Source organism: Triticum urartu, chromosome 7A (assembly GCF_056163025.1).
Source record: "Triticum urartu cultivar PI428250 chromosome 7A, HENAU_Tu73, whole genome shotgun sequence".
NCBI lineage: Eukaryota > Viridiplantae > Streptophyta > Magnoliopsida > Poales > Poaceae > Triticum > Triticum urartu.
Genome location: NC_141879.1, coordinates 731899051 through 731926801, shown reverse-complemented (window position 1 = coordinate 731926801; position 27751 = coordinate 731899051). Strand labels below are relative to the sequence as shown.

At 45.6% G+C, this 27751-nt stretch overlaps 1 protein-coding gene and 1 long non-coding RNA gene across 3 annotated transcripts; one reads left to right on the top strand and one right to left on the bottom strand.

Annotated features, from left to right (window-relative positions):
* Positions 1–4: 4 nt before the first annotated feature.
* LOC125524435 (uncharacterized) lies at positions 5–6926 on the bottom strand. 2 transcript variants are annotated; one of them, XM_087536117.1, is made up of 4 exons: positions 6835–6926; positions 6605–6723; positions 950–1174; positions 5–860 (listed from the first exon to the last, which is right to left on the bottom strand). In XM_087536117.1, the coding sequence occupies exon 4, from the start codon at positions 856–858 to the stop codon at positions 364–366; it is 495 nt and encodes a 164-aa protein (XP_087392243.1). In that variant the 5' UTR covers positions 859–860; positions 950–1174; positions 6605–6723; positions 6835–6926; the 3' UTR covers positions 5–363. The 2 variants fall into 2 exon arrangements, with proteins under 2 accessions (XP_087392243.1, XP_048545447.1); XM_048689490.2 differs by lacking the exon at positions 950–1174.
* A 2095-nt stretch (positions 6927–9021) lies between these two features.
* Positions 9022–26639, top strand: LOC125519503 (uncharacterized). The gene is made up of 3 exons (XR_015611593.1): positions 9022–9298; positions 9390–9672; positions 26566–26639. It is a non-coding gene; the product is annotated as an uncharacterized LOC125519503 (long non-coding RNA).
* Positions 26640–27751: the final 1112 nt, after the last annotated feature.

The following is a 27751-nucleotide window of genomic DNA, read 5'->3' as shown; positions in this document are numbered from 1 at the left end:
GTCCTAAATGAGAAAAATCACATAAGCTAAACAGCAAGCGTAGCAGCACGCTCAGACCATCCCAACACAGAGAACTTACATTACAAGCATAGGATAACACCACAACTATAGGCTCCCTCAAACCCAAAGGACAACTAGTGTCATCCTCCACCTCACGCCATGTATGTCTTGCAGCCTCAACACCACAACTACCCACACTCATACCCTGCAAGATTATATTCTAAGGATGCTAGATACTACAGAAATGACCCCAAAAGTACTGCTACAGTGTTGATGCACATCAACCAGATCATATTCTAAGGATGCTAGATACTACAGAAATGACCCAAAAGTACTGCTACAGTGTTGATGCACATCAACTCCTCACACACCGCCGCTGGAACTTCCGGGGCCACCATGCTGCAGTGCAGCCACAGTGTTCCTCAGGCAGCGAATGCAACAGTATAACCTGTGAGTGTGGCGCTCCAGGAAGGAGACCTCACTCTTGTTGGAGCGAACGATGTTCATCAGCTCAGCACAAAGATGCTCAGCCTCCATTAACTTCTTGCGTAGATCATCCACCTGATGGCAAAGGTACCCCAGCTGATAGTAGTTAATATCCCTAATTTCCACATTACGTTCAGCAGCTACGGCGTGAATCACCATCAGGCAGGCAGCCTGCTCAGCCTCAGGAATAGTTGCTCTAGCAGCCTCATAGTACACATGAGGAACCCTGTCTGCTAGACCAAGATCGACCTGAACTCCCACGATGTACAGTCCATCAGGAGCAGGCCTCCAGCAAAGAACTGGTGAAGGGAGACCAACGAGTGCCACAAACTGCTCCAGGAAATGCTTGGTTGGGATGTCAACAAACTCCATGCCTGGATTTGACAACACATCTATCACATTAGAAAACAAGATAAAGAGACGCAAGCATAGCTACGACCCCTACACCAGCGAACATCTCCACCTTAGACATGCATTAGCCAACTTCCAACTTCTCCCGAGCTAGTGCTAGTTGGCTTCTAGCTAGATGGCTAATGCTAGAAGCCATACCTCCTTGTCCTCAATCTCTCCCGAGCTTCACCGTATTAGACATGCTAATGCTAGTTGGCTAATGCTAGAAGCCATAACTTCTTGTCCTCAATGTCTCTCGAGCCTCTCCGATCAGTCGCTCTCCTTCTGCCGCTTCCAACTACAGTGGGAATTTTGGGTGGGCGATTAGTATCACGCGAACGAAGAGCTATTTATAGTGCAACAGAAGAGGGTCGCGAGCATGACATCTGTACACGAGAGGCTACGTAGATGAGACTGATTTAACTCAGGTACCGACTACCCCACGGCTCGCTCACCCTGGTTATTGTGATACTTATCTACTAGCTGCTTCCAGGTTGTTACCTAGATATTTTAAGAACCACATCGCAGATATTCTTCTCGCATAAATAATTTGCTGGACATTTTGTGTATATATATATATTATTATTATGTTTATCTTTTTAGATAGTTTAACAAATAATCACAATACAATGATCCAATTAAACTGATTATTATCACATATTTATTTTTAGTTATTACATCGTTTCCCCCAACATAATTTACACATTGTTTTATCTTTCGGGAGGCCCCGAAGGGATAACACAAGAACTTAGAAGGATACCTTAATATTCTTGGCGATTACAACACCTTCGATATGGTAGCTATTCTACAAAGTGGTGGTCCTACTATTACGAAGGAAACTGAGAGTGCTTCTGGAGACAACCCTTCTTGCTCGAAGCTTTGGACTCCGTCCCTTCTGTGTGTGTTCTGTTCTCTCTGAGGCCAACTTCTCCTTTTATACCCGCAAGAGAGACGTTTGGGAGCCTTCTCCTATTTATTCAAATGGCATAGCCTTCTTACATGTCCACCTAGAGCGTGGGTAAGGATGCCTTCATGAGAATGGCTGACAAGCTGACACTTCTCGTCTTTCGGGCAATCTTTCTTGTGGTTGCTTTGTCTGTTGACGAATAAATTGGTAGCATCCGGTGCTATCTAGCATATGAGTAATATCACACACAGATGATTGTTACTCACATTGCTGTCTTCTTATTTGATTCACACCGTTGGTTTGACTCAAAATTATGCCTTCTTCTTCGGTGCATGTAGCCATGCTTAAGCTTGCTCTTTTTATCTATTCACACCGTTGGCCTGACTCGAAATTATGCATTCTTCTTCGATGCATGTGAGCATTCTTAAGCTTGCTCATCTTATCTATTCATTTATTTTTATTTTTTATATATAGGGTCTTCCCTGCAAATGTGTTTGATAATTATCAATATTCAGATGTGCTCCTATTGGGATATTGTCAATATTTGGAGAGGTCTTCCCCACCCGAATAATTTATAGCAATATCAATTCAGGTATATGGACTTCTGTTCAATAGGCTGCCCCACTAGTAGAAAACAGGGCTTTCGTTCGGCCAGAAAAGAGCATTAATCTCGGTTGCATTACGAACCGGGACTAATGTGAGCATTAATTCCGGTTCGAGCGTCGAGGGCACCGTACAGGCATTACTCCCGGTTCAAATGGGACCTTTAGTCCCGGTTGGTGCCACGAACCGGTACTAAAGGGTGCGATGCCCATTAGTATCGGTTCGTGGCACGAACCGGTACTAATGGGGTTGAGACCTTTAGTACCGGTTCGCACCACGAACCGGTACTAATGGTGCAATTTTCAAATCCTACACCCCCCCTGTGTATCGCCTTTTCAGTTTCGTAAAAAGCAAAAGAAAATGATAAAAACTTCAAAAGTTAAAATCCTTCAAGACGTAGTTATGTTACTACATCTACTAGTTAGGAAAATTTAAAAACTTAAATTTGGACATGTTTTGCAAAAAGTGCAGGGAAAATGTAAAACGGCTATAACTTTTGCATACGATGTCAGAAAAAAAAACGTATAATATATCAAAATGTTCAGCATGAAAATCCGCATCCGATTTTGACTGCCTACGACCTGTTTGCAAATTTTTAGAATCCTCAAATTCTAAAAGGAAAAAAAGTTATACTCAAATTTCAGTTTTTTTATTTTTTGTTAAATCTGGTCAAACTACTTATTCAAGAAGTATTAGTGTTACTAAATAATTATTCAAGAATATTGGTGTTACTAAATAATTATTTCAGTTTTTTTGAATTTTGGTCAAATCTGGTCAAACATTGGTCAAACTATGGTCAACCTACTTATTCAAGAAATATTAGTGTTACTAAATAATTATTGTTTTTTAGAAAAATAGTTTCAAACTCAAACAGTGAAATGTGTGACTTCATGCTCAAACTAAATTCCTGAGGGTTAATAGGATTGACATCTTACCATTGTCAGGAAAACAACAAGTGCAGACTTGGAAACGAGGGAGAATAGAATCTGGAAGTTAAGCGTGCTCAGGCTGGAGTAGTGAGAGGATGGGTGACCGTCCGGGAAGTTAGATGATTTGGAATGATGAGGGGTGATTAGAGATTAGATGTTAAATTGAGCAGTTATGAGGGGTGATTAGAGGTTAAAATAGTTCAGAAATTTGAAAATAAAAAAATCAAAAAAAATATTTCAAAAAAAATCATAAAATTTCCTTCAGTACCGGTTGGTGTTACCAACCGGGACTAAAGGTGGACCTCCAGGCAGCGGCCACGTGGAGGGCCTTTAGTCCCGGTTCGTATAAGAACCGGGACTAAAGGGGGAGGCTTTAGTAACGACCCTTTAGTCCCGGTTCTACTAGTGCCCATGCGCAGCTATGTCCATGTGATCGTTTTTAGACAGATTGAAGTCATATTTCTAATCACATTCTTTCTTTTTTCTTCAAATTACTATTTCTTGTCTTAATTCTTCTAAGATTTCCTGTTTCAATTCTTTTTGACAATTCTTCAAATCTTTTATCCATTTCTTCATGTATGTATTTACTATCTAGAGGGTCAATTCCATTCATAATATGCATGATTGAGATTCTCCCTTCTTTATATTTTTCAAGCTTGATGCTTCTCACTTTATAGGAGTTGCTGAAGCGGGTATATTTTTATCTATACCTCCTCGCTTCTGGATGTATTCTTTAGCCTTTGGGTCAATATAATAATTATGTCCTAATATGGCCCTTGCCCATTTCAAAGCATTATTGATATTATCATATCTTTTGAATGTTAGCTCTTCATTTCTTTACTTTGCTGCATTTTTCTCTATTTTAATTTATTCCCATGGCATGTATATTACAGGCTCAATTCCATCAAACATAATATATAAATCTTTTCCTTTTTCTACTTATATTTTTGCTGTCTTTGGTATATTTTTGTTTAACGTATTAAAATATTATGCAAGACTATTGAGATTAGATAACATGTATCTTTTCTCTTCTCTCTTTACTGTTTATTGATACCAATGATCATCCAAGAATCATTGGATCTCATCAATACAAATATGGCTCTTCGGTTTGAAATTGAATGTATTTGGTGAAATATTTTTAATTTATTATCATTTCCAAATATAAAACATTCACTTTCACCGCCGAGTGATCCTCTCTTCTTTTCTGTAAAATTGGTGAACGGGAAAATATGTCAAGTAAACTATTATCGTTTCCCTTAATATGCTTAAATATTAATTTATATCCATTCCTGGCTATAGTATCTTTAAATAAGATCCATCTTCTGGTCGAGCTTTTCTTACTACTAATTTTATTGTAATATGAATATATAGCTTCTCAGTCTATCCTTACTTTAAATTCTTTCAATTCTAGATATAACCTAAAGGCATTTTATTGTGTTTATTACTACTACAAGGATTACCCTATCAATATTATTTAATATCTTTCATTTATAAAGCTATCAATATTATTTACTATCTTTAATTTATAACTTCCTGAAGCATATCTGCATTTTTTACTTCTGCTTGGGGAATATTTATTAGGCTTTTGTTTTACTATAACTCCCCATCCTACCTAGATGCATTAGTTTCAATTATAAAGTAGTTGTCTTCTAAAGGCAGTTCTAGGGGTTTTAAATCCTTGACTTTTTATTTGATGGCCTTTACTAATTTTATATCTTTTGAATTGAAATATCTTTTTACTCCCTCTTTCCATATATATAGGGCCTAATGCGTTTTCCAAGACTAACTTTGACCAGATGTTAGAGTAATAATATATCACATGAAAGTTACACAAAGCATACCGTCAAATTCATACGATACAGGAGCTTCCAATGATATAATTTTTACATTATACATCTTATATACTATTCATCTTGTCAATAGTCAATGGCAATCTCAAAAAACACATTAGGGCCTATATATATGGAAGGAGGGAGTAGCATTTTTTTCTTAATTTAGCATATGTCCAGCTAGCTTTGTTAAGTTATCTATATAATTGCTTGCATAGTTTACAATTTCTAAGAATTGTTGTAAAACTTTTTTATCACTATATTATCCGGAAACTCTAATATTTTCTTTGCAATATGTTCTTGTAAATGTATTTTTCCTTCTCCTATTTCATGATCAAGGAAATTTATTCTTTCCTTGCAAATTTCCATCTTGTTCTTTTTTTAATATGAGCCCATTTTGTTCTACCTTCAGAAAGAACACTTCAAGATGGGATATATGCTCGATGTATGACTTTGAGAATACTAATAAATCATCTACATACACCAATATAAATGCTTGATTCTGATTAAATATATTTTGTATTTTCCTTTAAAAAAGTGCAGGAGCATTCTTTTGGCCCAATGGCATGAGTAGTCATTCATAATAGCTTTCTTGAAAAGTAAATGTTGTCGAATGGATAGATTCTTCGACCATTTTTACTTGCCAAAATCATTCTTTTAAATCAAATTTAGATAAATATTTGCTTCATTGTATTCTATTGATCCATTCCTACTTAGTAGGTATATTGTATGCATCTTCTATTGTATTATCATTAAGGCATTTAAAATTTATTACCATTCTGGATTTACCTCTTACTTCTTCATCGGGAATTCTAACTATAAATGCAATAGACCGATGAGGGCTTCTGCTTTCTGTCATTGCTTTTAATTTTAGTAACTCTTCAATATGCATTTTGAATCAAAAATCTTGAGGAGTAGCTTCTATTGGTCCTTACTTAATTATATAATCCGGATTTGTGATATTAATTTTGCAAACTATAGAGTTCTTATCCACAATAATGTTACCATATTCAATACACCGCTTGCAAATTGCAATAATACCTTACTATTCACAGTGATATTTAAATATTTGCTATTAGGTGCACATTCTGCTATTTTACTAAGATGATTATTTCTTAATGTGGGATCTATTAAGGGTTGACGAGGTCAATCAGTACGTCTGACAGTGCGCGCAATGGTGTAATATTTCACTCAGTACTCACCATATTTTTCGTTATGTTAGTTCAAGATTAACGAAATTTAAACATGTTGTATGCATGCTTAATTAACTCTAATACATTACCCATAGATAGGGATGTGACACTAGGCGCACAGCACAAATATACTTGTCTCTGGGTTGATCCGTAAAGAGAATTTGATTTTTCACGCACATAGATCATGGCATACGAATATTGTTTGATATCGATTTTGCCGGCGAGTCGACGTACATTGAAGATTAGTCCGAATTAAATTGATGTTACCTGATTGCAAGGCCACTGAAGATCATCTGGCGAAAACACACACTGTACGGGTAGCCTGCCGTAGCCAGGGTGTGATCGATCCGCATTCCCTCTCGTAGAGCAGGGCGCGCGCTGAGCAGCTGAAAGTACACAGAAGTGCAGATTTTTACGGTATGCCTGATGGAAGCCATACAGACACACAGATAAACACGAAGCAATCAGGCAGCCAGAAAAGACAGAGGAAGACTTACCGCCTGCACGCACTGAACCTGCACACAGAGGCTGCACAATACACTCGATCGGAGCACTGGATGAGGATGATGCATGTGGTAGTAGCAGCGCCAGTACTTGTACGAAGGCACTGAACCGACGCGACGGCGCGTGTCGTCGCGTGTCTCGGCGCGGCGCACCAGGTGTCGCCATGCAGTGCGAGTGTGCGACACGCTTCGATCCTTGGACACGCAGGAGCCTACGTGTATGTCGATGTCTAGTGAGTCGCGCATGCATGCAGCAGAAAGCTCCACGCCCACGCAAATAGACACGGTCACCGAATACAAACCAGCCCATACTGTCAGCCCCGGTAACAGCACAACCTGTGGCCAACCTGCACCGCACCTGTACCTGGACCTGGGAGACTACGGACCTGAAGCTACGGTAACGGCAGAACAAAATTTCGGCAGTGAAACAAGCCGATAAAACTGAAGTTAGGGTATCTCTAGTCGATCTCTTGGATTTTAGGGTTACCCTCAAGTTTTGGTTGTTTCTATCCGATCCTCTAAATTTAGCAGGGTATTTTTTTGTCAAAATAATTTAATTTTGGGCTATTGGATCAATTGAAAATGCGCCGTCGCCGGCAGCCGGGATGCGTCGAAACCAGCACCGCCAGCGAGGACCATAGATCTGCCGATTTAGATGTCGTTGCTGGCGACAGAGGACCAAATCCGAGTGGTGGAGGAGTCCTGCGGGTCCTGCAGGGGTTAGCAGTGGCATGTGGTGGCCAGTGGCGGCTACAGAGGAGGCGCCGGAATAGATGCTGCGGGAGGTGGGATGGGGGAGGGCGAGCGAAGAAGGGATGCTTTTGCTCGGGTGGGTGGGGGGCCAAGTATATAAAGTAGGAGTCCAAGGTGCCAAGAATGAAAAACAGCGCGTGCGGACCCTCCTCGCGCTCTCTCAACTCCTCGCGCCGCCTCCCCTCAGGCAACGCTAGCCCCCCTCCCCTCGTGAACCCTAGCCGCCAGACTCCCTCCGTTCCCCATCCCCGCTAACCGCTGCCACCGGCAAGGCCGCGGTGGCGGCGGGCCCTGTGCCATAGGATTGAGGGCAGGTGGTCGCCACGGTATCCCCTGTGAGGCGGAGGAGGCGTTTCATGCGGGAAGGTTGGGGGCGGCAATCAGTGCGGCGCCCTGCTGCATGGCGGCGATCGAAGCCTCCTTGGCCGACGGTGACATGAGGTTGGGTGGTGGCGGTGGCGACGCTCCATTCAGCGTGGGGGGCGGTTTGCGATGGGTGGCATCGATGGCTGCGGATCTGGTGTACTACCCAGATACGTCACGGTAAGGCCTTGGCCGGCCGTTGGCGTGAGGAGGACTGGTGAGGAGCGGCTGGAGGCTCCTTGCCGGAGTGTCGACGGCGGCCCTCGTCTCCACGGCGAGGCTCCGTTCGGCTCCACCTAGTTGCGAGGTCGAGGAGACGTGACTTTCGGTGAAAATCGTGTCGACTGCGGTCATGGTTGACAATGGCGGCGTCTATGACGTAGTTCCTTTCTCGAGGCATCGTTGTTGCATGTCGTGGTACCCCACTCGTGCTTCTCCGGGGGAAACCATAGATCTAGGTCTACCGGATCGGACGATGATGGCACCTTCGATGCCGTTGTCCCTTCTGGGGGTATCGTTTTGGAGCAAGTGCTGCCTAGAGGCGACAAGAGGAGGAGCGATGTTACATCTACCGGAAGGCCGATGGCGGATTCAAGCAGAATGGCGATGCGGAGGTTCAGGGACGGCCCCATGTGGACGGATACATGTAGCATGGTGGCACTGTTTGGCGCCGTGGTGGCGTCGACTGCAAGTCAAGCAAGGTCGATGCGTCAGTACCTGCTCTGGAGATGGACCGGTGGAAGATGGCGGAGGTAGCCTCTGAGAGTGCGCCGGGCCGGTGTGTGACCCCCTGTAGGGGGCTGGACTGGGGCATGCATCCTGCTTTAAATGTTAGGCTTTGGTGTGATGTCTGTTTGGTATTCGTTCCGGATATTTGACGCATGTTTATCAATAGGATAGAAGTAGCAGCAGATGTTACGGACACGGAGTTTCTGCACACGAGCACATATGAGCTCTTTATCGACACGGTTGAACGGCGTCTTGGGATGCGGTGCAGTTAATTCGTGGATGGGGTACGGGGTGCGAGTTATAATGATGTAAATTGGGAAATACGGTCGTGGGGACCTCTGACTGTCAGCGAGAAAGCACGGAGAACCGGCCGCCGTCAACCTGCGGGAGGCGAGCCGTGGCTCAGGACAGTCGTCGACGTTGTGATCCGTGGAACAGGGAAAACACTTTCCGGCAGTGGTAGTAACTACGAGGTGGAGGGGTGGGAGTGCTCTGCTTCCTGTAGCCGCTGCATCATACCATCAGCCACGTCGGGTCTCCTGGGATCTCAGCAACCGTCGGAAGGGACCGTCGCCGACGAGGAGATGGGATTCCTGATGCAACCAATTAAAAGGTAACGCACGGATCCTCTTTCCTACAGTTCAGATTTTGTGATGAATTCCTTCCCTGTGATTGAGTTTCCGTTTCCGCATCTGCCGGAGCAGATTCACGGTGCTTGAGGAGGTCAATGATAGCGATGTCCCGATGGCTCCGCTGCATTACCTCGTCGGCGCCGCTGCGTCGGGCGAGCTGCAGCACGCGCAAGCCCTAGAGCTAAGCATGGACGGACAAATCTGTGCGACCCAAACTGTGGTGGTGGCAGAAAGGGAAATTTCACCCCAAAAGGCTTGATTAATTAACCTAGAAAATCCCTCGAATTGGATCTGACTAAGCGTCCGAGGTCTCCACCTGCAAGATGAATCCGCAGGTTACTGGCTGGACTCGTAGGTATGAAAGTACTTCCAGTTGTGATTTCGGTATTCAGGTCACTGTTCTTCTCTACTACTAATAAACAATCAAACATTATCTTTTCTACGCGCACCCAAGCAAACGTCCGTGGACACATAACCACCACAGGATTAAGCCCAGACGACTCAATCTAACAGCTATCATTAATCTAATCGCGATCTGGTGTACGCTTAGCAATTTACCTAGGCTGACCGTACTCCACCAGGCTGAAAACCTCCGCGTCCGCAACCCTGCCATATATCACGCGACCAGAAAATAAAGGAATAAATTGATTCGCGTGATTTATGGCCTGCATGCAGCAGCATTATCATGGATTGGTTCGGTCTACTCAGGTATTAATGATGAATTAAAAGGGATGATTACGTACCACGCAAGAAAAGGAAAGATTGGATGGAGAAAAGATATAATGAAGCGCATGGGGCACGCACTAGGAAAGAGCGAGGCGGATGCATGTGATTAAGGGCTGATTAATTACGCGGACGGTTTGCATTTCTGGATCATCTGAGGATCACAAAAAGACTAATAAACCTGACTGGAGGAGTGCTAAAATTACAGGCCTGCTATTCACGTTACATTGTGAAAAAATCACGGATCTACTGTTCACGTCACTATTCGAGGAAAATGACACCTCTCAGCGCACGAGCGATAGGGTTTCACCGCCGCCGCCGTCCCTTGTGCTGCTCCGCCCGCTGCATCTCCTCCCCGCGCGACTCTCTGGCCCTCCAGGCCTCCATGTCTACCTTTCTTTGCCCTTGCTCGCCGTCTCCTATCCTAGGTCATGGTTCTTCCCCAATGTATCGATGTCATTGGTTGTCGATTCTGCCGTTTCGTTCCTGCTGTTTGTGGGTAGGTGCTCCTCCCCTCGCCGGCGGGCGGCCTCCATCGTCAATCGTCTGTTAGTGCTGGTGATCAGCTGCATGCATCCAATGGAGAAGGGACGGCGCAACCATTGATGTTCTGGAACACGCGTAGCAATAATCCACCCCAAAACCAGTCGAATACGAATGCAACCTCTAGGTACATTTTTTCTGTCTCTCTCTAATATTTTTCTCTCTCGCACAGTGACATATTTGCACCTTCGGTCCTTTCTTGCTGCTAATCTTCTTTCCGAGGCGAGCGGCCACGCAATATGAGACTCAGTTGAACGATGAACATTGTCAGAAGCGTTTGATTTTCTTTGTGCATTTGGTGGCTGGATACAAATTTGATATTATTACCAAACTCAGTTTATTGTTTGCTTGCAGTTTACGTATTGGATTTGCCATGCAAAACATTCTATCTTGGCAAAAAAAATTTGCGGGAATAGGCAACATCTTTTTGTTCAAGATGTACGTGGGTGTTTTCTACCGTTTTCCACTTCCCTATGTGAAATATGTTGCATACATCATCCCTAGCAGGCTTAGGCAGAGAGCAACGTATATCTCTACTGTGATCAATAAAGAGTACAGCAGCCCAAGAATATTACCCTTTTTTGAAACGCAGGTATCAGCTCATTGACCGCATCTTAATGTATTTTGTACCTCCTCTTTCACTGCTATCGAATATTTAGATTGTCATTAACTAATGCCCATACCATCTTAAGCTATGAGCAGACTCACCCAGGTGATTATTTCCTATCTGCTCTTGCCTATTCATTATCTATACTTTTGAAAAATCTAAGTTATTTTTTTCTCTCACGCAGTAAGTTTTTGACTTGTTGAAGACAAAAGGTATAGCAGCTCTAAGCCTGATGTAGTATTGGCGTCTAATGGGGCATTAACAAGCTGTGTATAAAAACTAATTTTCTTTCTTGGTGTCAGCTCTGAGAGGGACGAGCATCAAGTTGTGAACATTTTTATTTCAAAACTTTTTTTTGTTGGTCAGCTGTTTCCATAAAGAATTAGGCAATGTTGTTTTTCATGCATCAACTTATTTTAGTGGAGCTGAGCATTATGAGGATTTGTAAAGGCTTTGGGGTTGCTAATCTGAACAATCATTATGATAAATGGAATTATGTTCATTCATTTCTTTTTTGAGGAAACATGTGCTTTTATCATATAAAAGATCTACAACAAGCATCACTGCCCAGCGTCTGGATAGCTCAGCTATATCTATTTGGGTTTGTCCCTACTAATTAATTGGACTAGCCCCTTTAGTCCATGTATTTGTATCATCCAGTGCAGCTAAGCATATCTAGCAAATGAGTGCGACTGGGTTATTGAAGGCTGCCGAAGCACATCCACCTTACACCTCGACTCCGGCTGCCTTGGCTATCTTGTGAAGTATGGATTTGTATCCTTGTAAGACTTCTTTCTATATTGCTTTTCTTGGTTTGATTTTTGTGGTGTCCATCTTGCATGGTATCAGATGCAGCTAGGAAAAATAAATGTCGCTCCATGCTTGAAAACGCTGGCATCAAGAAGCTCAATTAGGATATAAAATAACATACTAATCAGTCGTGCGTTGCACGTGCATGCTGTAACGCCCCAGATACGACTTTCCATATTTGTATCCAACTCTTGCCGTTTCCGGCATTAAGTTATATTTATTTCTCGGGTTCGGGTCTTTGTCTCCGTGTGTTGTTTTCTTTTTCGTGCATCTATTATCATGTCATCTCGTGCATTGCATTTGCATACATATTCATCTCATGCATTCGAGCATTTTCCCCGTTGTCCGTTTTGCATTCCGGCGCTTTGTTCTCCTCCGGTGGCCATTTCTAGCTTTCTTTTGTGTGTGGGGATTAAACGTTTCCGGATTGGACCGAGACTTGTCATGCGGCCCTGGTTTACTACCGGTAAACCGCCTGTCAAGTTTCGTACCATTTGGACTTCGTTTGATACTCCAACGGTTAACCGAGGGACCGAAAAGGCCTCGTGTGTGTTGCAGCCCAACACCCCTCAAATTTGGCCCAAAACCCACCAAACTCTGCTCCATGTCCTAGAGCGTTCGATCACGATCGCGTGGGCGAAAACCGCACCTCATTTGGACTCTCCTAGCTCCACTTATGTCTATTTATACCCCCTCCATTTCGGATCCCGTCTTCCACCTCGTAACCCTAGCTTCAAAAAAAACTTCAGAACCGCCGCCGACGGACGTGTCCGGAGCGGACCGGACAACGTCCGCCGCGCCCCTCGCCCTCTCGCCGCGCGCCACGTGGCGTCAACCGCCGCCGCCGCCGCCGGCCCGCGGGAGCCCGCGCCCGGCCCCCGCGCCGCCCGAGCGGGCCACTTCCCCGCCGCCTCGCGCCGCCCGTCTTCCCCGACGCCGTCGACCCGCGCCGCCGCACGCCTTCGTCGCCGGCGAGCCTCGCCATCGCCACCCAACCGCCGGCCGGCCGCTCCACCGCCGCCGCAACTCACCGCGGTGAGCTCCGCCGCCCTCCGCCCGGCCGGGGCAAGGTCCGGGCCGGATCCGGTCGCCCCTCACCGGCCCACGGCCTCTCCCCTCCATCTCCGGCCACCACGCCCTCGCCGGCGAGCTCAAAGTCCGTCCGTGAACAGTAACTCCGGCGAAGCCTCGGTTCCCGTGCGATCTGGATCTAGATCCAAAAATATCCCGGTTGACTTTTATCTCCTAATCCTAATCTTTTATGCCTACTTTGACCTGCCGTAACTTTTCATCCGTAGCTCCGGTTTGTACATATGATATATCAAAATCTTCGCCTCGATATGTACATCATTCCACTCCATTGCATCATTTGCATTTGAGGTCATCTTGTTGCCCAAAATGCTGTTAGAAGGAGGCTTCATGAGTTAAATTGCAGATCCGTTAGTTCATCATGCACTTTTGTCAATTTTGCCATGTTTAATTCGTGCATGATATGCCTGTGCCCCTTTGGGATGAATTGTTAAGCATTTTGTCTTCTTTCCAGAGGTGGCACCCATGCATTTTTAGGATGTGTGTGTTGTCTTGTGCAAGCTTGCGAAGAGAGGTGCCTGAGATTGCTGATTTCAGGGACTTGGTGATTTTCACTAAGTCTGGGATATTTTAGTTCGTGATGCTATATGTCCAGCTTGTTTCCTACTGATCCGTGCCTCTTTTGAGGATGATCAGTAAGGAAGTTTTGATATTTATGTTATGCTCTATCCATCCATGTCTTTGTTTGCATATGTGGAGTGCTCTAGGTTGACTCAATCGAGCTCAACTTTTGCTTCGTTGTTAATCTGGACAGATCGTCAACTTGTTTGCGATTTTGCCGATGCTACCGTTAGTGTTCCATGCATGCTATACCTTTGTTCTTGCCTTGTGTAGCTAGCATATTGTGCCTTCTTGCTGGTTATATGCTTTCCTTGCTGTGACTTGCACCATGGTGAGTGCATCGAGCTCGTTTACATGCCTTCGTGAGTTATATTTCAGCATGTCTCAGTTTTCACTAAGTCTGAAAACTGATTGTGTTCGAGCTATGTTCGTGAGCTCGGTAGAGTATTTTGTGAACCCTTTTGGCCCCAGGTCACTTTGGGTGTTTTGTTAATCTTGTTGAGTAGCTCCATGCCATGTTCTTACTTGTCATGTTCAGGTTATCTATCATGTTGTTTTGCTGCTCCGAAGAGGGCTTCGTGATCTGAAATTTTAGGCTAGTGTTAATTTCACTAAGTCTGTAATCTGTTTTGCATATTCATTTTTTCCATGCTTGTTTGAACCTCTTAATGGATGAATTTGCCTATGGCTCAGTGCTAGTGTTTTGTTAACCATCTTGTGTACATCACTGCCATGTATTTTGTTTTCATGTTTGGTGGCTGTAGCATGTTCATTTCGTTGCGTTTAGATGCCTACTTGCTGTAAATCGCAGACCGGTGTCATATCTTAAAACGCTCGCCATTTCCAAACCGTAGCTCCGATTCCTATGATCTTTATATCGTTTTCAAGCGATTTCATACCCTCTATCCAGTGGCACACTTGGTTTGCCAAGTTGAGGCCAGGTTCATGCATTTCCTGTCATATCTTGCATTTTGCATCCCGCATCGCATCCCGCATAGCATATCATCATTTCATCATATTGCTTGGTCTTGCACGTGGTTGATTGTATCCTTGTTGCTTGTTTGTCCTATTGGGTAGAGCCGGGAGACGAGTTCGCTACCGAGGAGCCCGTTGAGTTTGCTTGTGAGGATCCAGTCAAGTCTGACAACGGTGCAGGCAAGATGACCATACCCTCGAAATCACTACTATCTTTGCTATGCTAGTTTGCTCGCTCTTTTGCTTTGCCACTGCTACGATGCCTACCATTTGCTTGTCAGCCTCCCAATTTCATGATTGAACCTTTAACCTACCATTGTCCTAGCAAACCGTTGATTGGCTATGTTACCGCTTTGCTCAGCCCCTCTTATAGCGTTGCTAGTTGCAGGTGAAGTTTGGAGGCCGTTCCTTGTTGGAACATCATTTATTTACTTGTTGGGATATCATTATATTGCTATGTTATCTTAATGCATCTATATACTTGGTAAAGGGTGGAAGGCTCGGCCTCTCGCCTAGTGTTTTGTTCCACTCTTGCCGCCCTAGTTTCCGTCATTTCGGTGTTATGTTCCCGGATTTTGCGTTCCTTACGCGGTTGGGTGATAATGAGAACCCCTTGATATTTCGCCTTGATTAAAGCTTTTCCAGCAATGCCCAACCTTAGTTTTACCATTTGCCACCTAGCCTTTCTTTCCCTTGGGTTCTGCAGACTCAAGGGTCATCTTATTTTAAACCCCCCGGGCCAGTGCTCCTCTGAGTGTTGGTCCAAAACGTCAGCCGCCGGTGGCTACCAGGGGCAACTCTGGGCTGGCCTACCGGAAGTTTAGACAATCTGAGTGTGCCCTGAGAAAGAGATATGTGCAGCTCCTATCGGGATTTGTCGGCACATTCGGGCGGTGTTGCTGGTCTTGTTTTAACCTGTCGAAGTGTCTTGAGTTACCGAGATACCGAGTCTGATCGGAACATCTTGGGAGGAGGTCTTTTCCTTCGTTGACCGTGAGAGCTTGTCATGGGCTAAGTTGGGACTCCCCTGCAGGGATTGAACTTTCGAAAGCCGTGCCCGCGGTTATGGGCAGATGGGAATTTGTTAATGTCCGGTTGTAGATAACTTGAATCTTAATTAATTAAAATGAATCAACTGAGTGTGTTGCCGTGATGGCCTCTTCTTGGCGGAGTCCGGGAAGTGGACACGGTGTTGGAGTAATGCTTGCGCAGGTTGTTCTTTCTAGTTTCTCGCTCGTGCTTTGCCCCCTCTTCTCGCTCTCGTTTGCGTATAAGTTAGCCACCACATATGCTAGTCGCTTGCTGCAGCTCCACATATACTTGCCGTATCCTGTCCTATAAGCTTAAATAGTCTTGATAGCGTGGGTGTGAGATTGCTGAGTCCCCGTGGCTCACAGATACTACAACTCCAGATGCAGGTCCAGGTGATTCCGCTCCAAGTGACGAGTACGAGCTCAAGTGGGAGTTCGACGAGGACTCTCAGCGTTATTATGTTTCCTTTCCCGACGATCAGTAGTGGTGCTTAGTTGGGGTTATCGATTCAGGGCCTTGTCGCATGTTGGGGGTCTTTTCTATTTTGGCGCCGTAGTCGGGCCATGAGTGATTTGTATGATGGATGTTATTTATGTACTTTGATGTGAAGTGGCGAGTGTAAGCCAACTATGTATCTCCCCTTTATTATGTATTACATGGGATGTTTGTGATGATTTCCTAACTTGCGACATTGCTTTCAATGCGGTTATGTCTCTAAGTCGTGTCTCGACACGTGGGAGCTATAGCCGCATCAAGGGCGTTACAAGTTGGTATCAGAGCCATCCCCGACCTTAGGAGCCCCCATTGCTTGATCGTTTTTAGCAGCCGAGTTGTGTCTAGAAAATGTTTTGAGTCACTTAGGAATTATATATCGGAGAGTTAGGAATTCTTTTTACTTCCCAGTCTCCTCATCGCTCTGGTAAGGCATCCTGACGTAGAGTTTTGACTCTTCTCTTCTCAAATTTCACTAAAAAAAAATTTTTTAGGATCACGCGAGTATCTTGGTTTTGTTCCGATGGTTTTGTGACGAGAACATTGTTCTTGGTGCCTCCTGTCTTTAGGGGTTGTGGCAGTGTCCCGGGGAGTTGAGCTCCGAGGTGTTGTCGTCACAATTTTATCGTTGCAATTCTGGTATACTTGAGATTTGTGCGCGACATCGAAAATCTCCTTTATGCAGTTCGTTGGTGAGATAACCTCGACGCCACCCAGTACTGGGGCGAGAGTTCGGGAGTATCGCCATAACTTGTATAACGGATGCTTTTCGAAGGTTGAGATAGATGGTTTCCGAAGGTTTCTTGGTTATGTGTTGAAGGATGGATACAGCTGGATGTAGGATTTGCTAGCTTGGGTGAGATATTATGCTTCCCCTGTATCCCCAACACCTGATTGCATAACCGGGAAAATTTCGGGAATTTCATAGGTGGGAATTCAAGTAGCCTTAGGATATCTTTCCGACAGATGTATGATATGAAATTGGGGTTCGACGTCTAGTGGTTCGCCTATTCACGGTCGATTTTACAGTGGTCTCGTTGTGTCTTAAAGATTCCTTGGCTATGCTGACTCGGGGACGCTCCGTATGTCATGTCACTGCCTTGTACATGATGGTGCTGTACGATCGAGCCCGTGTAGGTCCCACCACGAAAACTTCGGACGAAATTTCTATCATGTATTTGTTCCGGCTTATTCCGCAAGCCAACCCTTGGTTTTATTTCGAGTTGTGGCATTCGTCTTGCTTCGACGTCATATGTTGATTCCATCCCTCGTTGTTGTACCCCTTCTACCTGATTCTTTGTGGCTTCGCAATTTAGGAATATGTGACCACTTCAAGAGAAATGCATTCGTTCATTTTGTTCGGATGTGAAGATTATATGTTGCAATTTTCATTCCGTTGGATTCAGCTTCAATATTTTCTGTCATGTGCTAATGGTGGTCAACCTCTTTAGGATGGCTCCTCCAACGCGCACGACTCCGAATCCTGATCCGCCTCCACCTCCGCCTCCTCCAGAAGCATGGCAAGCTGTGATGGCCGCTACTAATGCAAACACTCTGCTGATCATGCAAATTCTCCAAGAGCGCAATCAAGGCAGTCAAGGGAATCAAGGCAGCAATCAGAGTCACTTTGCTACACTCAACCAGTTCCTTGCTAACGGGCCAAAGACTTTCAGCAATTGTGTTGAGGCAACCGATGCTGACGACTGGCTTGTGGATCTGTGTAAGCATTTCGAGTGCAGTAACGTCAGGCCTGAGGACTTTGTGAAATTCGCTTCCTTCCAACTGAAAGATCAGGCTGCAGAGTGGTTCCAGCAGTACAAGGATTCCAGAGGTGGACGTGTTATCACTTGGGATGATTTCCGTCAAGATTTCTGCGCTCATCACATTCCGTAGAGCGTGGTTGAAAGCAAGCGTGAGGAATTCCGCAAGCTGAAGCAAGGCTCTTTGTCTGTCTATGACTACAACAAATTGTTCCAGAAACTTGCCCGCTTTGCCAAGCAGGACGTGCCTGATGAGAAGAGCATGATATATCAGTTCAGGGGTGGTCTTCGTGAAGAAATTCAGCTCGCTCTTGTCCTCTTTGAGCCGTTGAGATACGATGAGTTCTACAACATGGCACTGAAGCAAGAGGCTGCTCAGTTGAGGTGTGATGCTTCCAGGAAGCACGTCAGAGATGTTACTCCGTCTTCCTCTACTCAAGTGGCCAAGCAGCAGAAGTATTGGCTTCCTCCTCCTCCGTTCCGTCAGCCGTATCAGCAGAAGAGCAAAGGTGGCAGTGGTTCTTCCCACCCACCCAACCCAGGCTTTCAGAACAAGGCTTCGTCTCAAGCTCCAAGATCGAGTGCTCCGTATCACCGTCCGCTTTCAGAGGTCACGTGCAACAAGTGCCAACAGAAGGGTCACTATGCCAACAAGTGTTTCAACCAGAGGCGTCTTCCTCCTCCTCCTCCTGTGAGATCGGCAAGTACAGCTGTGGTCAAGCATAACCCTAAGTACGCCAAGGTCAACATGGTGAATGCAGCTCAGGCAGAGGACTCGTCAGATGTGATCATGGGTAACCTTCCTGTTAACGATGTTCCTGCAAAAGTTCTTTTTGACACGGGTGCATCGCATTGCTTTATTTCCAGACCTTTTGCATCTAAGCATGGGTGGTTTTCTCAAGTTATGCATAAGCCATTAGCAGTCGTCTCTCCGGGTAGATGCTTGCTTGCTAACTACGAAGTTCCGGATATTTCCATCATGTTGGGTGATTTCAAGTTTCTGGCTTCTCCAATGATTCTTGGCAACTCGGATATTGATCTTATTCTCGGAATGGATTGGCTTTCTAAGCACAAGGCCAAGCTTGATTGTGCTGCCAGGCAGATTCAATTGACTCATTCGGCTGAGGATGTCATTGTCTTTGCCGCTCGGGATAATACCATCCGGTTGTTTTCTCTCAATGAGAAGGGTGAATTGGATGCTATTTCGCAGATTCCGGTTGTTTGTGAGTATCAAGACGTTTTTCCAGAAGAACTCCCAGGGATGCCTCCAAACCGGCCGGTTGAATTTGTTATTGAACTTGAGCCCGGTACGGAACCCGTCTGCAAACGTCCCTACAAGCTCGGCCCCGAAGAGTTGAAGGAGTTGAAGAAACAACTCGATGAGCAAGAAAGATTGGGTCTCATCGGGCCTAGTACTTCTCCGTGGGGTTGTGGTGTTCTTTTTGTGAAGAAGAAAGATGGATCGAGTCGACTTTGTGTTGATTACCGTCCAGTGAACAAGAAGACCATCAAGAACAAATACCCACTTCCCAACATGAATGAGCTGTTCGAACAACTCAAGGGTGCCCAAGTATTCTCCAAGCTTGATCTCCGTATGGGTTATCACCAGATTCGCATTCGTGAAGAAGATATTCCCAAGACAGCATTCAGAACAAGCTTTGGTTCATATGAATACACCGTCATGTCTTTTGGCCTCGCCAACGCTCCTCCGACGTTCTCTCGCATGATGAACTTCATCTTCAACGCCTACACCAATGACTTCGTTTTGGTCTATCTCGACGACATTCTGGTTTTCTCGAAGAACAAGGAAGATCATGCCAAGCACTTGTGTTTGGTTCTTGACAAGCTCAGGGAACATCAGTTCTATGCCAAGTTCTCCAAGTGTGAATTTTGGCTCGATGAGGTTCTTTATCTTGGTCATATCATCTCTGCCAAGGGCATTTCCGTGAATGCTGAGAAGGTGTCTGCAATTGTGAATTGGGAACCTCCTCAGAACGTGAAGCAACTCCGCAGTTTTCTCGGTCTCGCAAGCTATTGCAGAAGATTCGTTGAAAACTTTTCCAAGATCGCGAAGCCTCTCTCAAATCTTCTTCAGAAGCACGTCAAGTACGTTTGGTCTCCGGAGTGTGATATTGCTTTCAAGACTTTGAAAGAGAAGTTGATCACTGCTCCAGTTCTGACTCCGCCTGATGAATCCAAGCCGTACGAGGTCTTTTGTGATGCCTCTCTCCAAGGTCTTGGCGCAGTATTGATGCAAGAGAAGAAAGTTGTTGCTTATACCTCTCGCCAGTTGAAGCCTAATGAGAAGAACTACCCCACTCATGATCTCGAGTTGGCGGCAGTTGTGCATGCTCTTTTGACTTGGAGACATCTTCTATTGGGAAGAAAAGTGGACATTTTCACTGATCACAAGAGTCTCAAGTACATCTTCACTCAGCCTAATCTCAACCTAAGGCAAACTCGATGGGTCGAAATGATTCAAGAGTATAATCCGAGTATTGAGTATACTCCAGGCAAGGCCAATGTGATTGCTGACGCTTTGAGCAGAAAGGCCTATTGCAACAGTCTGATTCTCAAGCCTTATCAACCCGAGCTTTGTGAAGCTTTCCGCAAACTGAATCTGCAAGTTGTTCCTCAAGGTTTCCTCGCCAACCTTCAAGTCTCTCCTACCTTAGAAGACCAGATTCGCCAAGCCCAGCTTCTTGATGCTATGGTGAAAAAGGTGAAGATTGGGATTGCAAAGAGTCAGTCCATGTACAAGTGCTACCGCCTTGATGACAAGGACACTCTCTTCTTCGAGGATCGTATTGTTGTGCCCAAAGGTGAACTTCGTAAAGTGATCATGAACGAGGCTCACAACTCTCTCCTCTCCATCCACCCTGGTAGTACGAAGATGTATCAGGATCTCAAGCAAGCTTATTGGTGGACTCGAATGAAGCGCGAGATCGCTCAATTCGTGAATGAATGTGATGTCTGCAGAAGAGTGAAGGCAGAACATCAAAGGCCAGCAGGTCTCCTCCAACCGCTTGCCATTCCAGAATGGAAGTTTGACCACATTGAAATGGACTTCGTGACTGGATTTCCAAAGTCCAAGCGTGGCAATGATGCTATATTTGTTGTCATCGACATGCTCACCAAAGTGGCTCATTTTCTGCCTATCAAAGAGTCGATCACTGCAGCTCAATTGGCGGAACTCTATACCTCTCGCATTGTCTCTCTGCACGGTATTCCTCAAGTGATCTCTTCAGACCGTGGCAGCATCTTTACCTCCAAGTTTTGGGATTCTTTTCAGAAGGCCATGGGCACCAACATCCGCTTCAGCACAGCTTTCCATCCTCAAACGAGCGGTCAAGTCGAGCGTGTCAACCAGATTCTCGAAGATATGCTCAGGGCTTGTGTGATCTCCTTCGGCATGAAGTGGGAGGATTGTCTTCCTTATGCTGAATTCTCCTATAACAACAGTTTTCAAGCAAGTTCGGGCAAGGCCCCCTTCGAAATTCTGTATGGCAGGAAGTGCCGTACCCCTCTCAACTGGTCTGAAACCGGTGAACGTCAGCTGCTGGGTAATGACCTGATCACAGAGGCAGAAGAAATGTGCAAAGTCATTCGTGATAACCTCAAAGCAGCCCAATCCCGCCAGAAGAGCTACTATAATAGTAAGCACCGTGATTTGGCTTTCGAGATCGGAGATCATGTTTACCTCCGTGTCTCTCCTATGAAAGGTACTCGTCGCTTCGGTATCAAAGGGAAGCTTGCCCCTAGATACGTGGGACCTTTCAAGATTGTCAGCAAGAGAGGCGACCTCGCCTATCAACTCAAGCTTCCTTCAAACTTTGCAAATGTTCATGATGTGTTCCATGTCTCTCAGCTTCGTAAGTGCTTCAAGACGCCTGACCGCACCGTCAACTTCGAGGACATTGAGCTCCAAGAAGATCTCTCCTATCGTGAGCACCCAGTTGCTATTCTTGAAGAGACTGAACGCAAGACTCGCAACAAGTCAATCAAATTTCTCAAAGTCAAGTGGTCTCACCATTCCGACCGTGAAGCTACCTGGGAATGCGAGGATCACCTCCGTTCTGAGTACCCGGAGTTCTTTCAGTCCTAGATCTCGGGACGAGATCTTTTCGTAGTGGTGGAGTGTTGTAACGCCCCAGATACGACTTTCCATATTTGTATCCAACTCTTGCCGTTTCCGGCATTAAGTTATATTTATTTCTCGGGTTCGGGTCTTTGTCTCCGTGTGTTGTTTTCTTTTTCGTGCATCTATTATCATGTCATCTCGTGCATTGCATTTGCATACATATTCATCTCATGCATTCGAGCATTTTCCCCGTTGTCCGTTTTGCATTCCGGCGCTTTGTTCTCCTCCGGTGGCCATTTCTAGCTTTCTTTTGTGTGTGGGGATTAAACGTTTCCGGATTGGACCGAGACTTGTCATGCGGCCTTGGTTTACTACCGGTAGACCGCCTGTCAAGTTTCGTACCATTTGGACTTCGTTTGATACTCCAACGGTTAACCGAGGGACCGAAAAGGCCTCGTGTGTGTTGCAGCCCAACACCCCTCAAATTTGGCCCAAAACCCACCAAACTCTGCTCCATGTCCTAGAGCGTTCGATCACGATCGCGTGGGCGAAAACCGCACCTCATTTGGACTCTCCTAGCTCCACTTATGTCTATTTATACCCCCTCCATTTCGGATCCCGTCTTCCACCTCGTAACCCTAGCTTCAAAAAAAAACTCCAGAACCGCCGCCGACGGACGTGTCCGGAGCGGACCGGACAACGTCCGCCGCGCCCCTCGCCCTCTCGCCGCGCGCCACGTGGCGTTAACCGCCGCCGCCGCCGCCGGCCCGCGGGAGCCCGTGCCCGGCCCCCGCGCCGCCCGAGCGGGCCACTTCCCCGCCGCCTCGCGCCGCCCGTCTTCCCCGACGCCGTCGACCCGCGCCGCCGCACGCCTCCGTCGCCGGCGAGCCTCGCCATCGCCGCCCAGCCGCCGGCCGGCTGCTCCACCGCCGCCGCAACTCACCGCGGTGAGCTCCGCCGCCCTCCGCCCGGCCGGGGCAAGGTCCGGGCCGGATCCGGCCGGCCCTCACCGGCCCACGGCCTCTCCCCTCCATCTCCGGCCACCACGCCCTCGCCGGCGAGCTCAAAGTCCGGCCGTGAACAGTAACTCCGGTGAAGCCTCGGTTCCCGTGCGATCTGGATCTAGATCCAAAAATATCCCGGTTGACTTTTATCTCCTAACCCTAATCTTTTATGTCTACTTTGACCTGCCGTAACTTTTCATCCGTAGCTTCGATTTGGACATATGATATATCAAAATCTTCGTCTCGACATGTACATCATGCCATTCCATTGCATCATTTGCATTTGAGGTCATCTTGTTGCCCAAAATGCTGTTAGAAGGAGGCTTCGTGAGTTAAATTGCAGATCCGTTAGTTCATCATGCACTTTTGTCAATTTTGCCATGTTTAATTCGTGCATGATATGCCTGTGCCCCTTTGGGATGAATTGTTAAGCATTTTGTCTTCTTTCCAGAGGTGGCACCCATGCATTTTTAGGATGTGTGTGTTGTCTTGTGCAAGCTTGCGAAGAGAGGTACCTGAGATTGCTGATTTCAGGGACTTGGTGATTTTCACTAAGTCTGGGATATTTTAGTTCGTGATGCTATATGTCTAGCTTGTTTCCTAGTGATCCATGCCTCTTTTGAGGATGATCAGTAAGGAAGTTTTGATATTTATATTATGCTCTATCCATCCATGTCTTTGTTTGCATATGTGGAGTGCCCTAGGTTGACTCAATCGAGCTCAACTTTTGCTTCGTTGTTAATCTGGGCAGATCGTCAACTTGTTTGCGATTTTGCCGATGCTACCGTTAGTGTTCCATGCATGCTATACCTTTGTTCTTGCCTTGTGTAGCTAGCATATTGTGCCTTCTTGCTGGTTATATGCTTTCCTTGCTGTGACTTGCACCATGGTGAGTGCATCGAGCTCGTTTACATGCCTTCGTGAGTTATATTTCAGCATGTCTCAGTTTTCACTAAGTCTGAAAACTGATTGTGTTCGAGCTATGTTCGTGAGCTCGGTAGAGTATTTTGTGAACCCTTTTGGCCCCAGGTCACTTTGGGTGTTTTGTTAAGCTTGTTGAGTAGCTCCATGCCATGTTCTTACTTGTCATGTTCAGGTTATCTATCATGTTGTTTTGCTGCTCCGAAGAGGGCTTCGTGATCTGAAATTTCAGGCTAGTGTTAATTTCACTAAGTCTGGAATCTGTTTTGCATATTCATTTTTTCCATACTTGTTTGAACCTCTTAATGGATGAATTTGCCTATGGCTCAGTGCTAGTGTTTTGTTAACCATCTTGTGTACATCACTGCCATGTATTGTTTTTTCATGTTTGGTGGCTGTAGCATATTCATTTCGTTGCGTTTAGATGCCTACTTGCTGTAAATCGCAGACCGGTGTCATATCTTAAAACGCTCGCCATTTCCAAACCGTAGCTTCGATTCCTATGATCTTTATATCGTTTTCAAGCGATTTCATCCCCTCTATCCAGTGGCACACTTGGTTTGCCAAGTTGAGGCCAGGTTCATGCATTTCCTGTCATATCTTGCATTTTGCATCCCGCATTGCATCCCGCATAGCATATCATCATTTCATCATATTGCTTGGTCTTGCACGTGGTTGATTGTATCCTTGTTGCTTGTTTGTCCTGTTGGGTAGAGCCGGGAGACAAGTTCGCTACCGAGGAGCCCGTTGAGTTTGCTTGTGAGGATCCAGTCAACTCTGACAACGATGCAGGCAAGATGACCATACCCTCGAAATCACTACTATCTTTGTTATGCTAGTTTGCTCGCTCTTTTGCTTTGCCACTGCTACGATGCCTACCATTTGCTTGTCAGCCTCCCAATTGCATGATTGAACCTTTAACCTACCATTGTCCTAGCAAACCGTTGATTGGCTATGTTACCGCTTTGCTCAGCCCCTCTTATAGCGTTGCTAGTTGCAGGTGAAGTTTGGAGGCCGTTCCTTGTTGGAACATCATTTATTTACTTGTTGGGATATCATTATATTGCTATGTTATCTTAATGCATCTATATACTTGGTAAAGGGTGGAAGGCTCGGCCTCTCGCCTAGTGTTTTGTTCCACTCTTGCCGCCCTAGTTTCCGTCATTTCGGTGTTATGTTCCCGGATTTTGCGTTCCTTACGCGGTTGGGTGATAATGAGAACCCCTTGATATTTCGCCTTGATTAAAGCTTTTCCAGCAATGCCCAACCTTAGTTTTACCATTTGCCACCTAGCCTTTCTTTCCCTTGGGTTCTGCAGACTCAAGGGTCATCTTATTTTAAACCCCCTGGGCCAGTGCTCCTCTGAGTGTTGGTCCAAAAAGTCAGCCGCCGGTGGCTACCAGGGGCAACTCTGGGCTGGCCTACCGGAAGTTTAGACAATCTGAGTGTGCCCTGAGAAAGAGATATGTGCAGCTCCTATCGGGATTTGTCGGCACATTCGGGCGGTGTTGCTGGTCTTGTTTTAACCTGTCGAAGTGTCTTGAGTTACCGAGATACCGAGTCTGATCGAAACATCTTGGGAGGAGGTCTTTTCCTTCGTTGACCGTGAGAGCTTGTCATGGGCTAAGTTGGGACTCCCCTGCAGGGATTGAACTTTCGAAAGCCGTGCCCGCGGTTATGGGCAGATGGGAATTTGTTAATGTCCGGTTGTAGATAACTTGAATCTTAATTAATTAAAATGAATCAACTGAGTGTGTTGCCGTGATGGCCTCTTCTCGGCGGAGTCCGGGAAGTGGACACGGTGTTGGAGTAATGCTTGCGCAGGTTGTTCTTTCTAGTTTCTTGCTCGTGCTTTGCCCCCTCTTCTCGCTCTCGTTTGCGTATAAGTTAGCCACCACATATGCTAGTCGCTTGCTGCAGCTCCACATATACTTGCCTTATCCTGTCCTATAAGCTTAAATAGTCTTGATAGCGTGGGTGTGAGATTGCTGAGTCCCCGTGGCTCACAGATACTACAACTCCAGATGCAGGTCCAGGTGATTCCGCTCCAGGTGACGAGTACGAGCTCAAGTGGGAGTTCGACGAGGACTCTCAGCGTTATTATGTTTCCTTTCCCGACGATCAGTAGTGGTGCTTAGTTGGGGTTATCGATTCAGGGCCTTGTCGCATGTTGGGGGTCTTTTCTATTTTGGCGCCGTAGTCGGGCCATGAGTGATTTGTATGATGGATGTTATTTATGTACTTTGATGTGAAGTGGCGAGTGTAAGCCAACTATGTATCTCCCCTTTATTATGTATTACATGTGATGTTTGTGATGATTTCCTAACTTGCGACATTGCTTTCAATGCGGTTATGTCTCTAAGTCGTGCCTCGACACGTGGGAGCTATAGCCGCATCGAGGGCGTTACACATGCTTACTAGTGTATATAGGGGATAAAATTCATCCATGGCTAGAGGTAGAAGTAGTCCCATTGAAGAAGGAGTTTTATTGGCCAAATTTTGGTACTCCATAATACAATGGGTATGTGATGGATGTATAAAATGCGATCTTCAGGAGTTGCTTACAACATTGTAAAATTCACTGGCAAATCGTATGCATTTCACCAGTCTTTCAAGCGAGTTGCTTACAAAATTGTAATGCGATCTTCAGGAGTGCGACATCTTTTTCATCGATGTGGCGACGTGCGTGCCGATCACATACACAGTCCCTGTTACCTGAGGTGTGCCTTTTAGATTTATTGTTTTGTGAACCCAGCTATCTTATATGCTAGATTGATGTACGATGTTTATTTCCTGGTACAGAGATAGAAAATACGGCTACTCTAGTGGGAAGTGCATAGATACATGAATGCTTAATATAGTTGACATTGATGGTGAGCTAAAAGAAAATTTAGTAATTTACTATGTTATATCTTCATCATATAAACTAGTGGTTAATTTCATGTGGTGAATAGTTCAAGTACGTTTTATGTTAGGAGTGCGCCAGGTGAACATCTGAATATTGCAGAATTGAACACAGATAGGGTTGATGTATCAGAAGTCAATAAGAGCCTGATTTGGGTATCTACCATTGGAGTTGCTTATGGACTTTGATATGGTCTTTCATATAACTATTAGAGGAAATATGCGATTATCCTAGTTTAGGGTCTTATATAACTATAGTTTCTGATGCAGCCGATAAGAAGGTACAAACAACCCCACTCCCACCACCGACCCACCTCCTTTTTTGGTTCCTTGTAGATTCCATGATCATGATGCCGATCTGAAGTTTGAACCGCTTCCTTGCAGAGCTACGCTGATCGAGGATGTTAATGCTAGTGACATCCTATGCAACCCCTACGTTATCCTTTGTCTGTGCCGCCAGCGGGGATGGGGCAGAATCAGGCCCCGCCGGAGAGCTTCAACGGGCAGATTTGGGTGGAGGAAGCAGCATAGCAGAGCAGAGGGAGGGTTCGCCGCAGGCAAGCACAGTTGGTAGGGAAGCTGGATCCAACAGCTTTAGGGTGGTCATACAGGTGGGGAATGAAGATATCCAACCTAGCAATTAGGAGGGCTCCTTGTGATCAAGGGAGTGAAGTATGTATGGCGTTGATTTAAGTTAGCATGGAAAATAGCGCTGCTAGAAATAGCAGCCGGGGGTGACAGTAGAATACTGGAAAACTGAAAAATACAAACTACTCCCTCCGTCTCATAATATAAGATCTTATTACATCCAATATGAGGGTGTAACTTGTTTTGTTTTGCAATCTAGAAAAAAAATGCAACCTGAGCATTTAGAAGAGAAATGTAGTAGATAGAATATCATCGGGGCTGAAAGTTTCTCTGCTGAAAAGTAG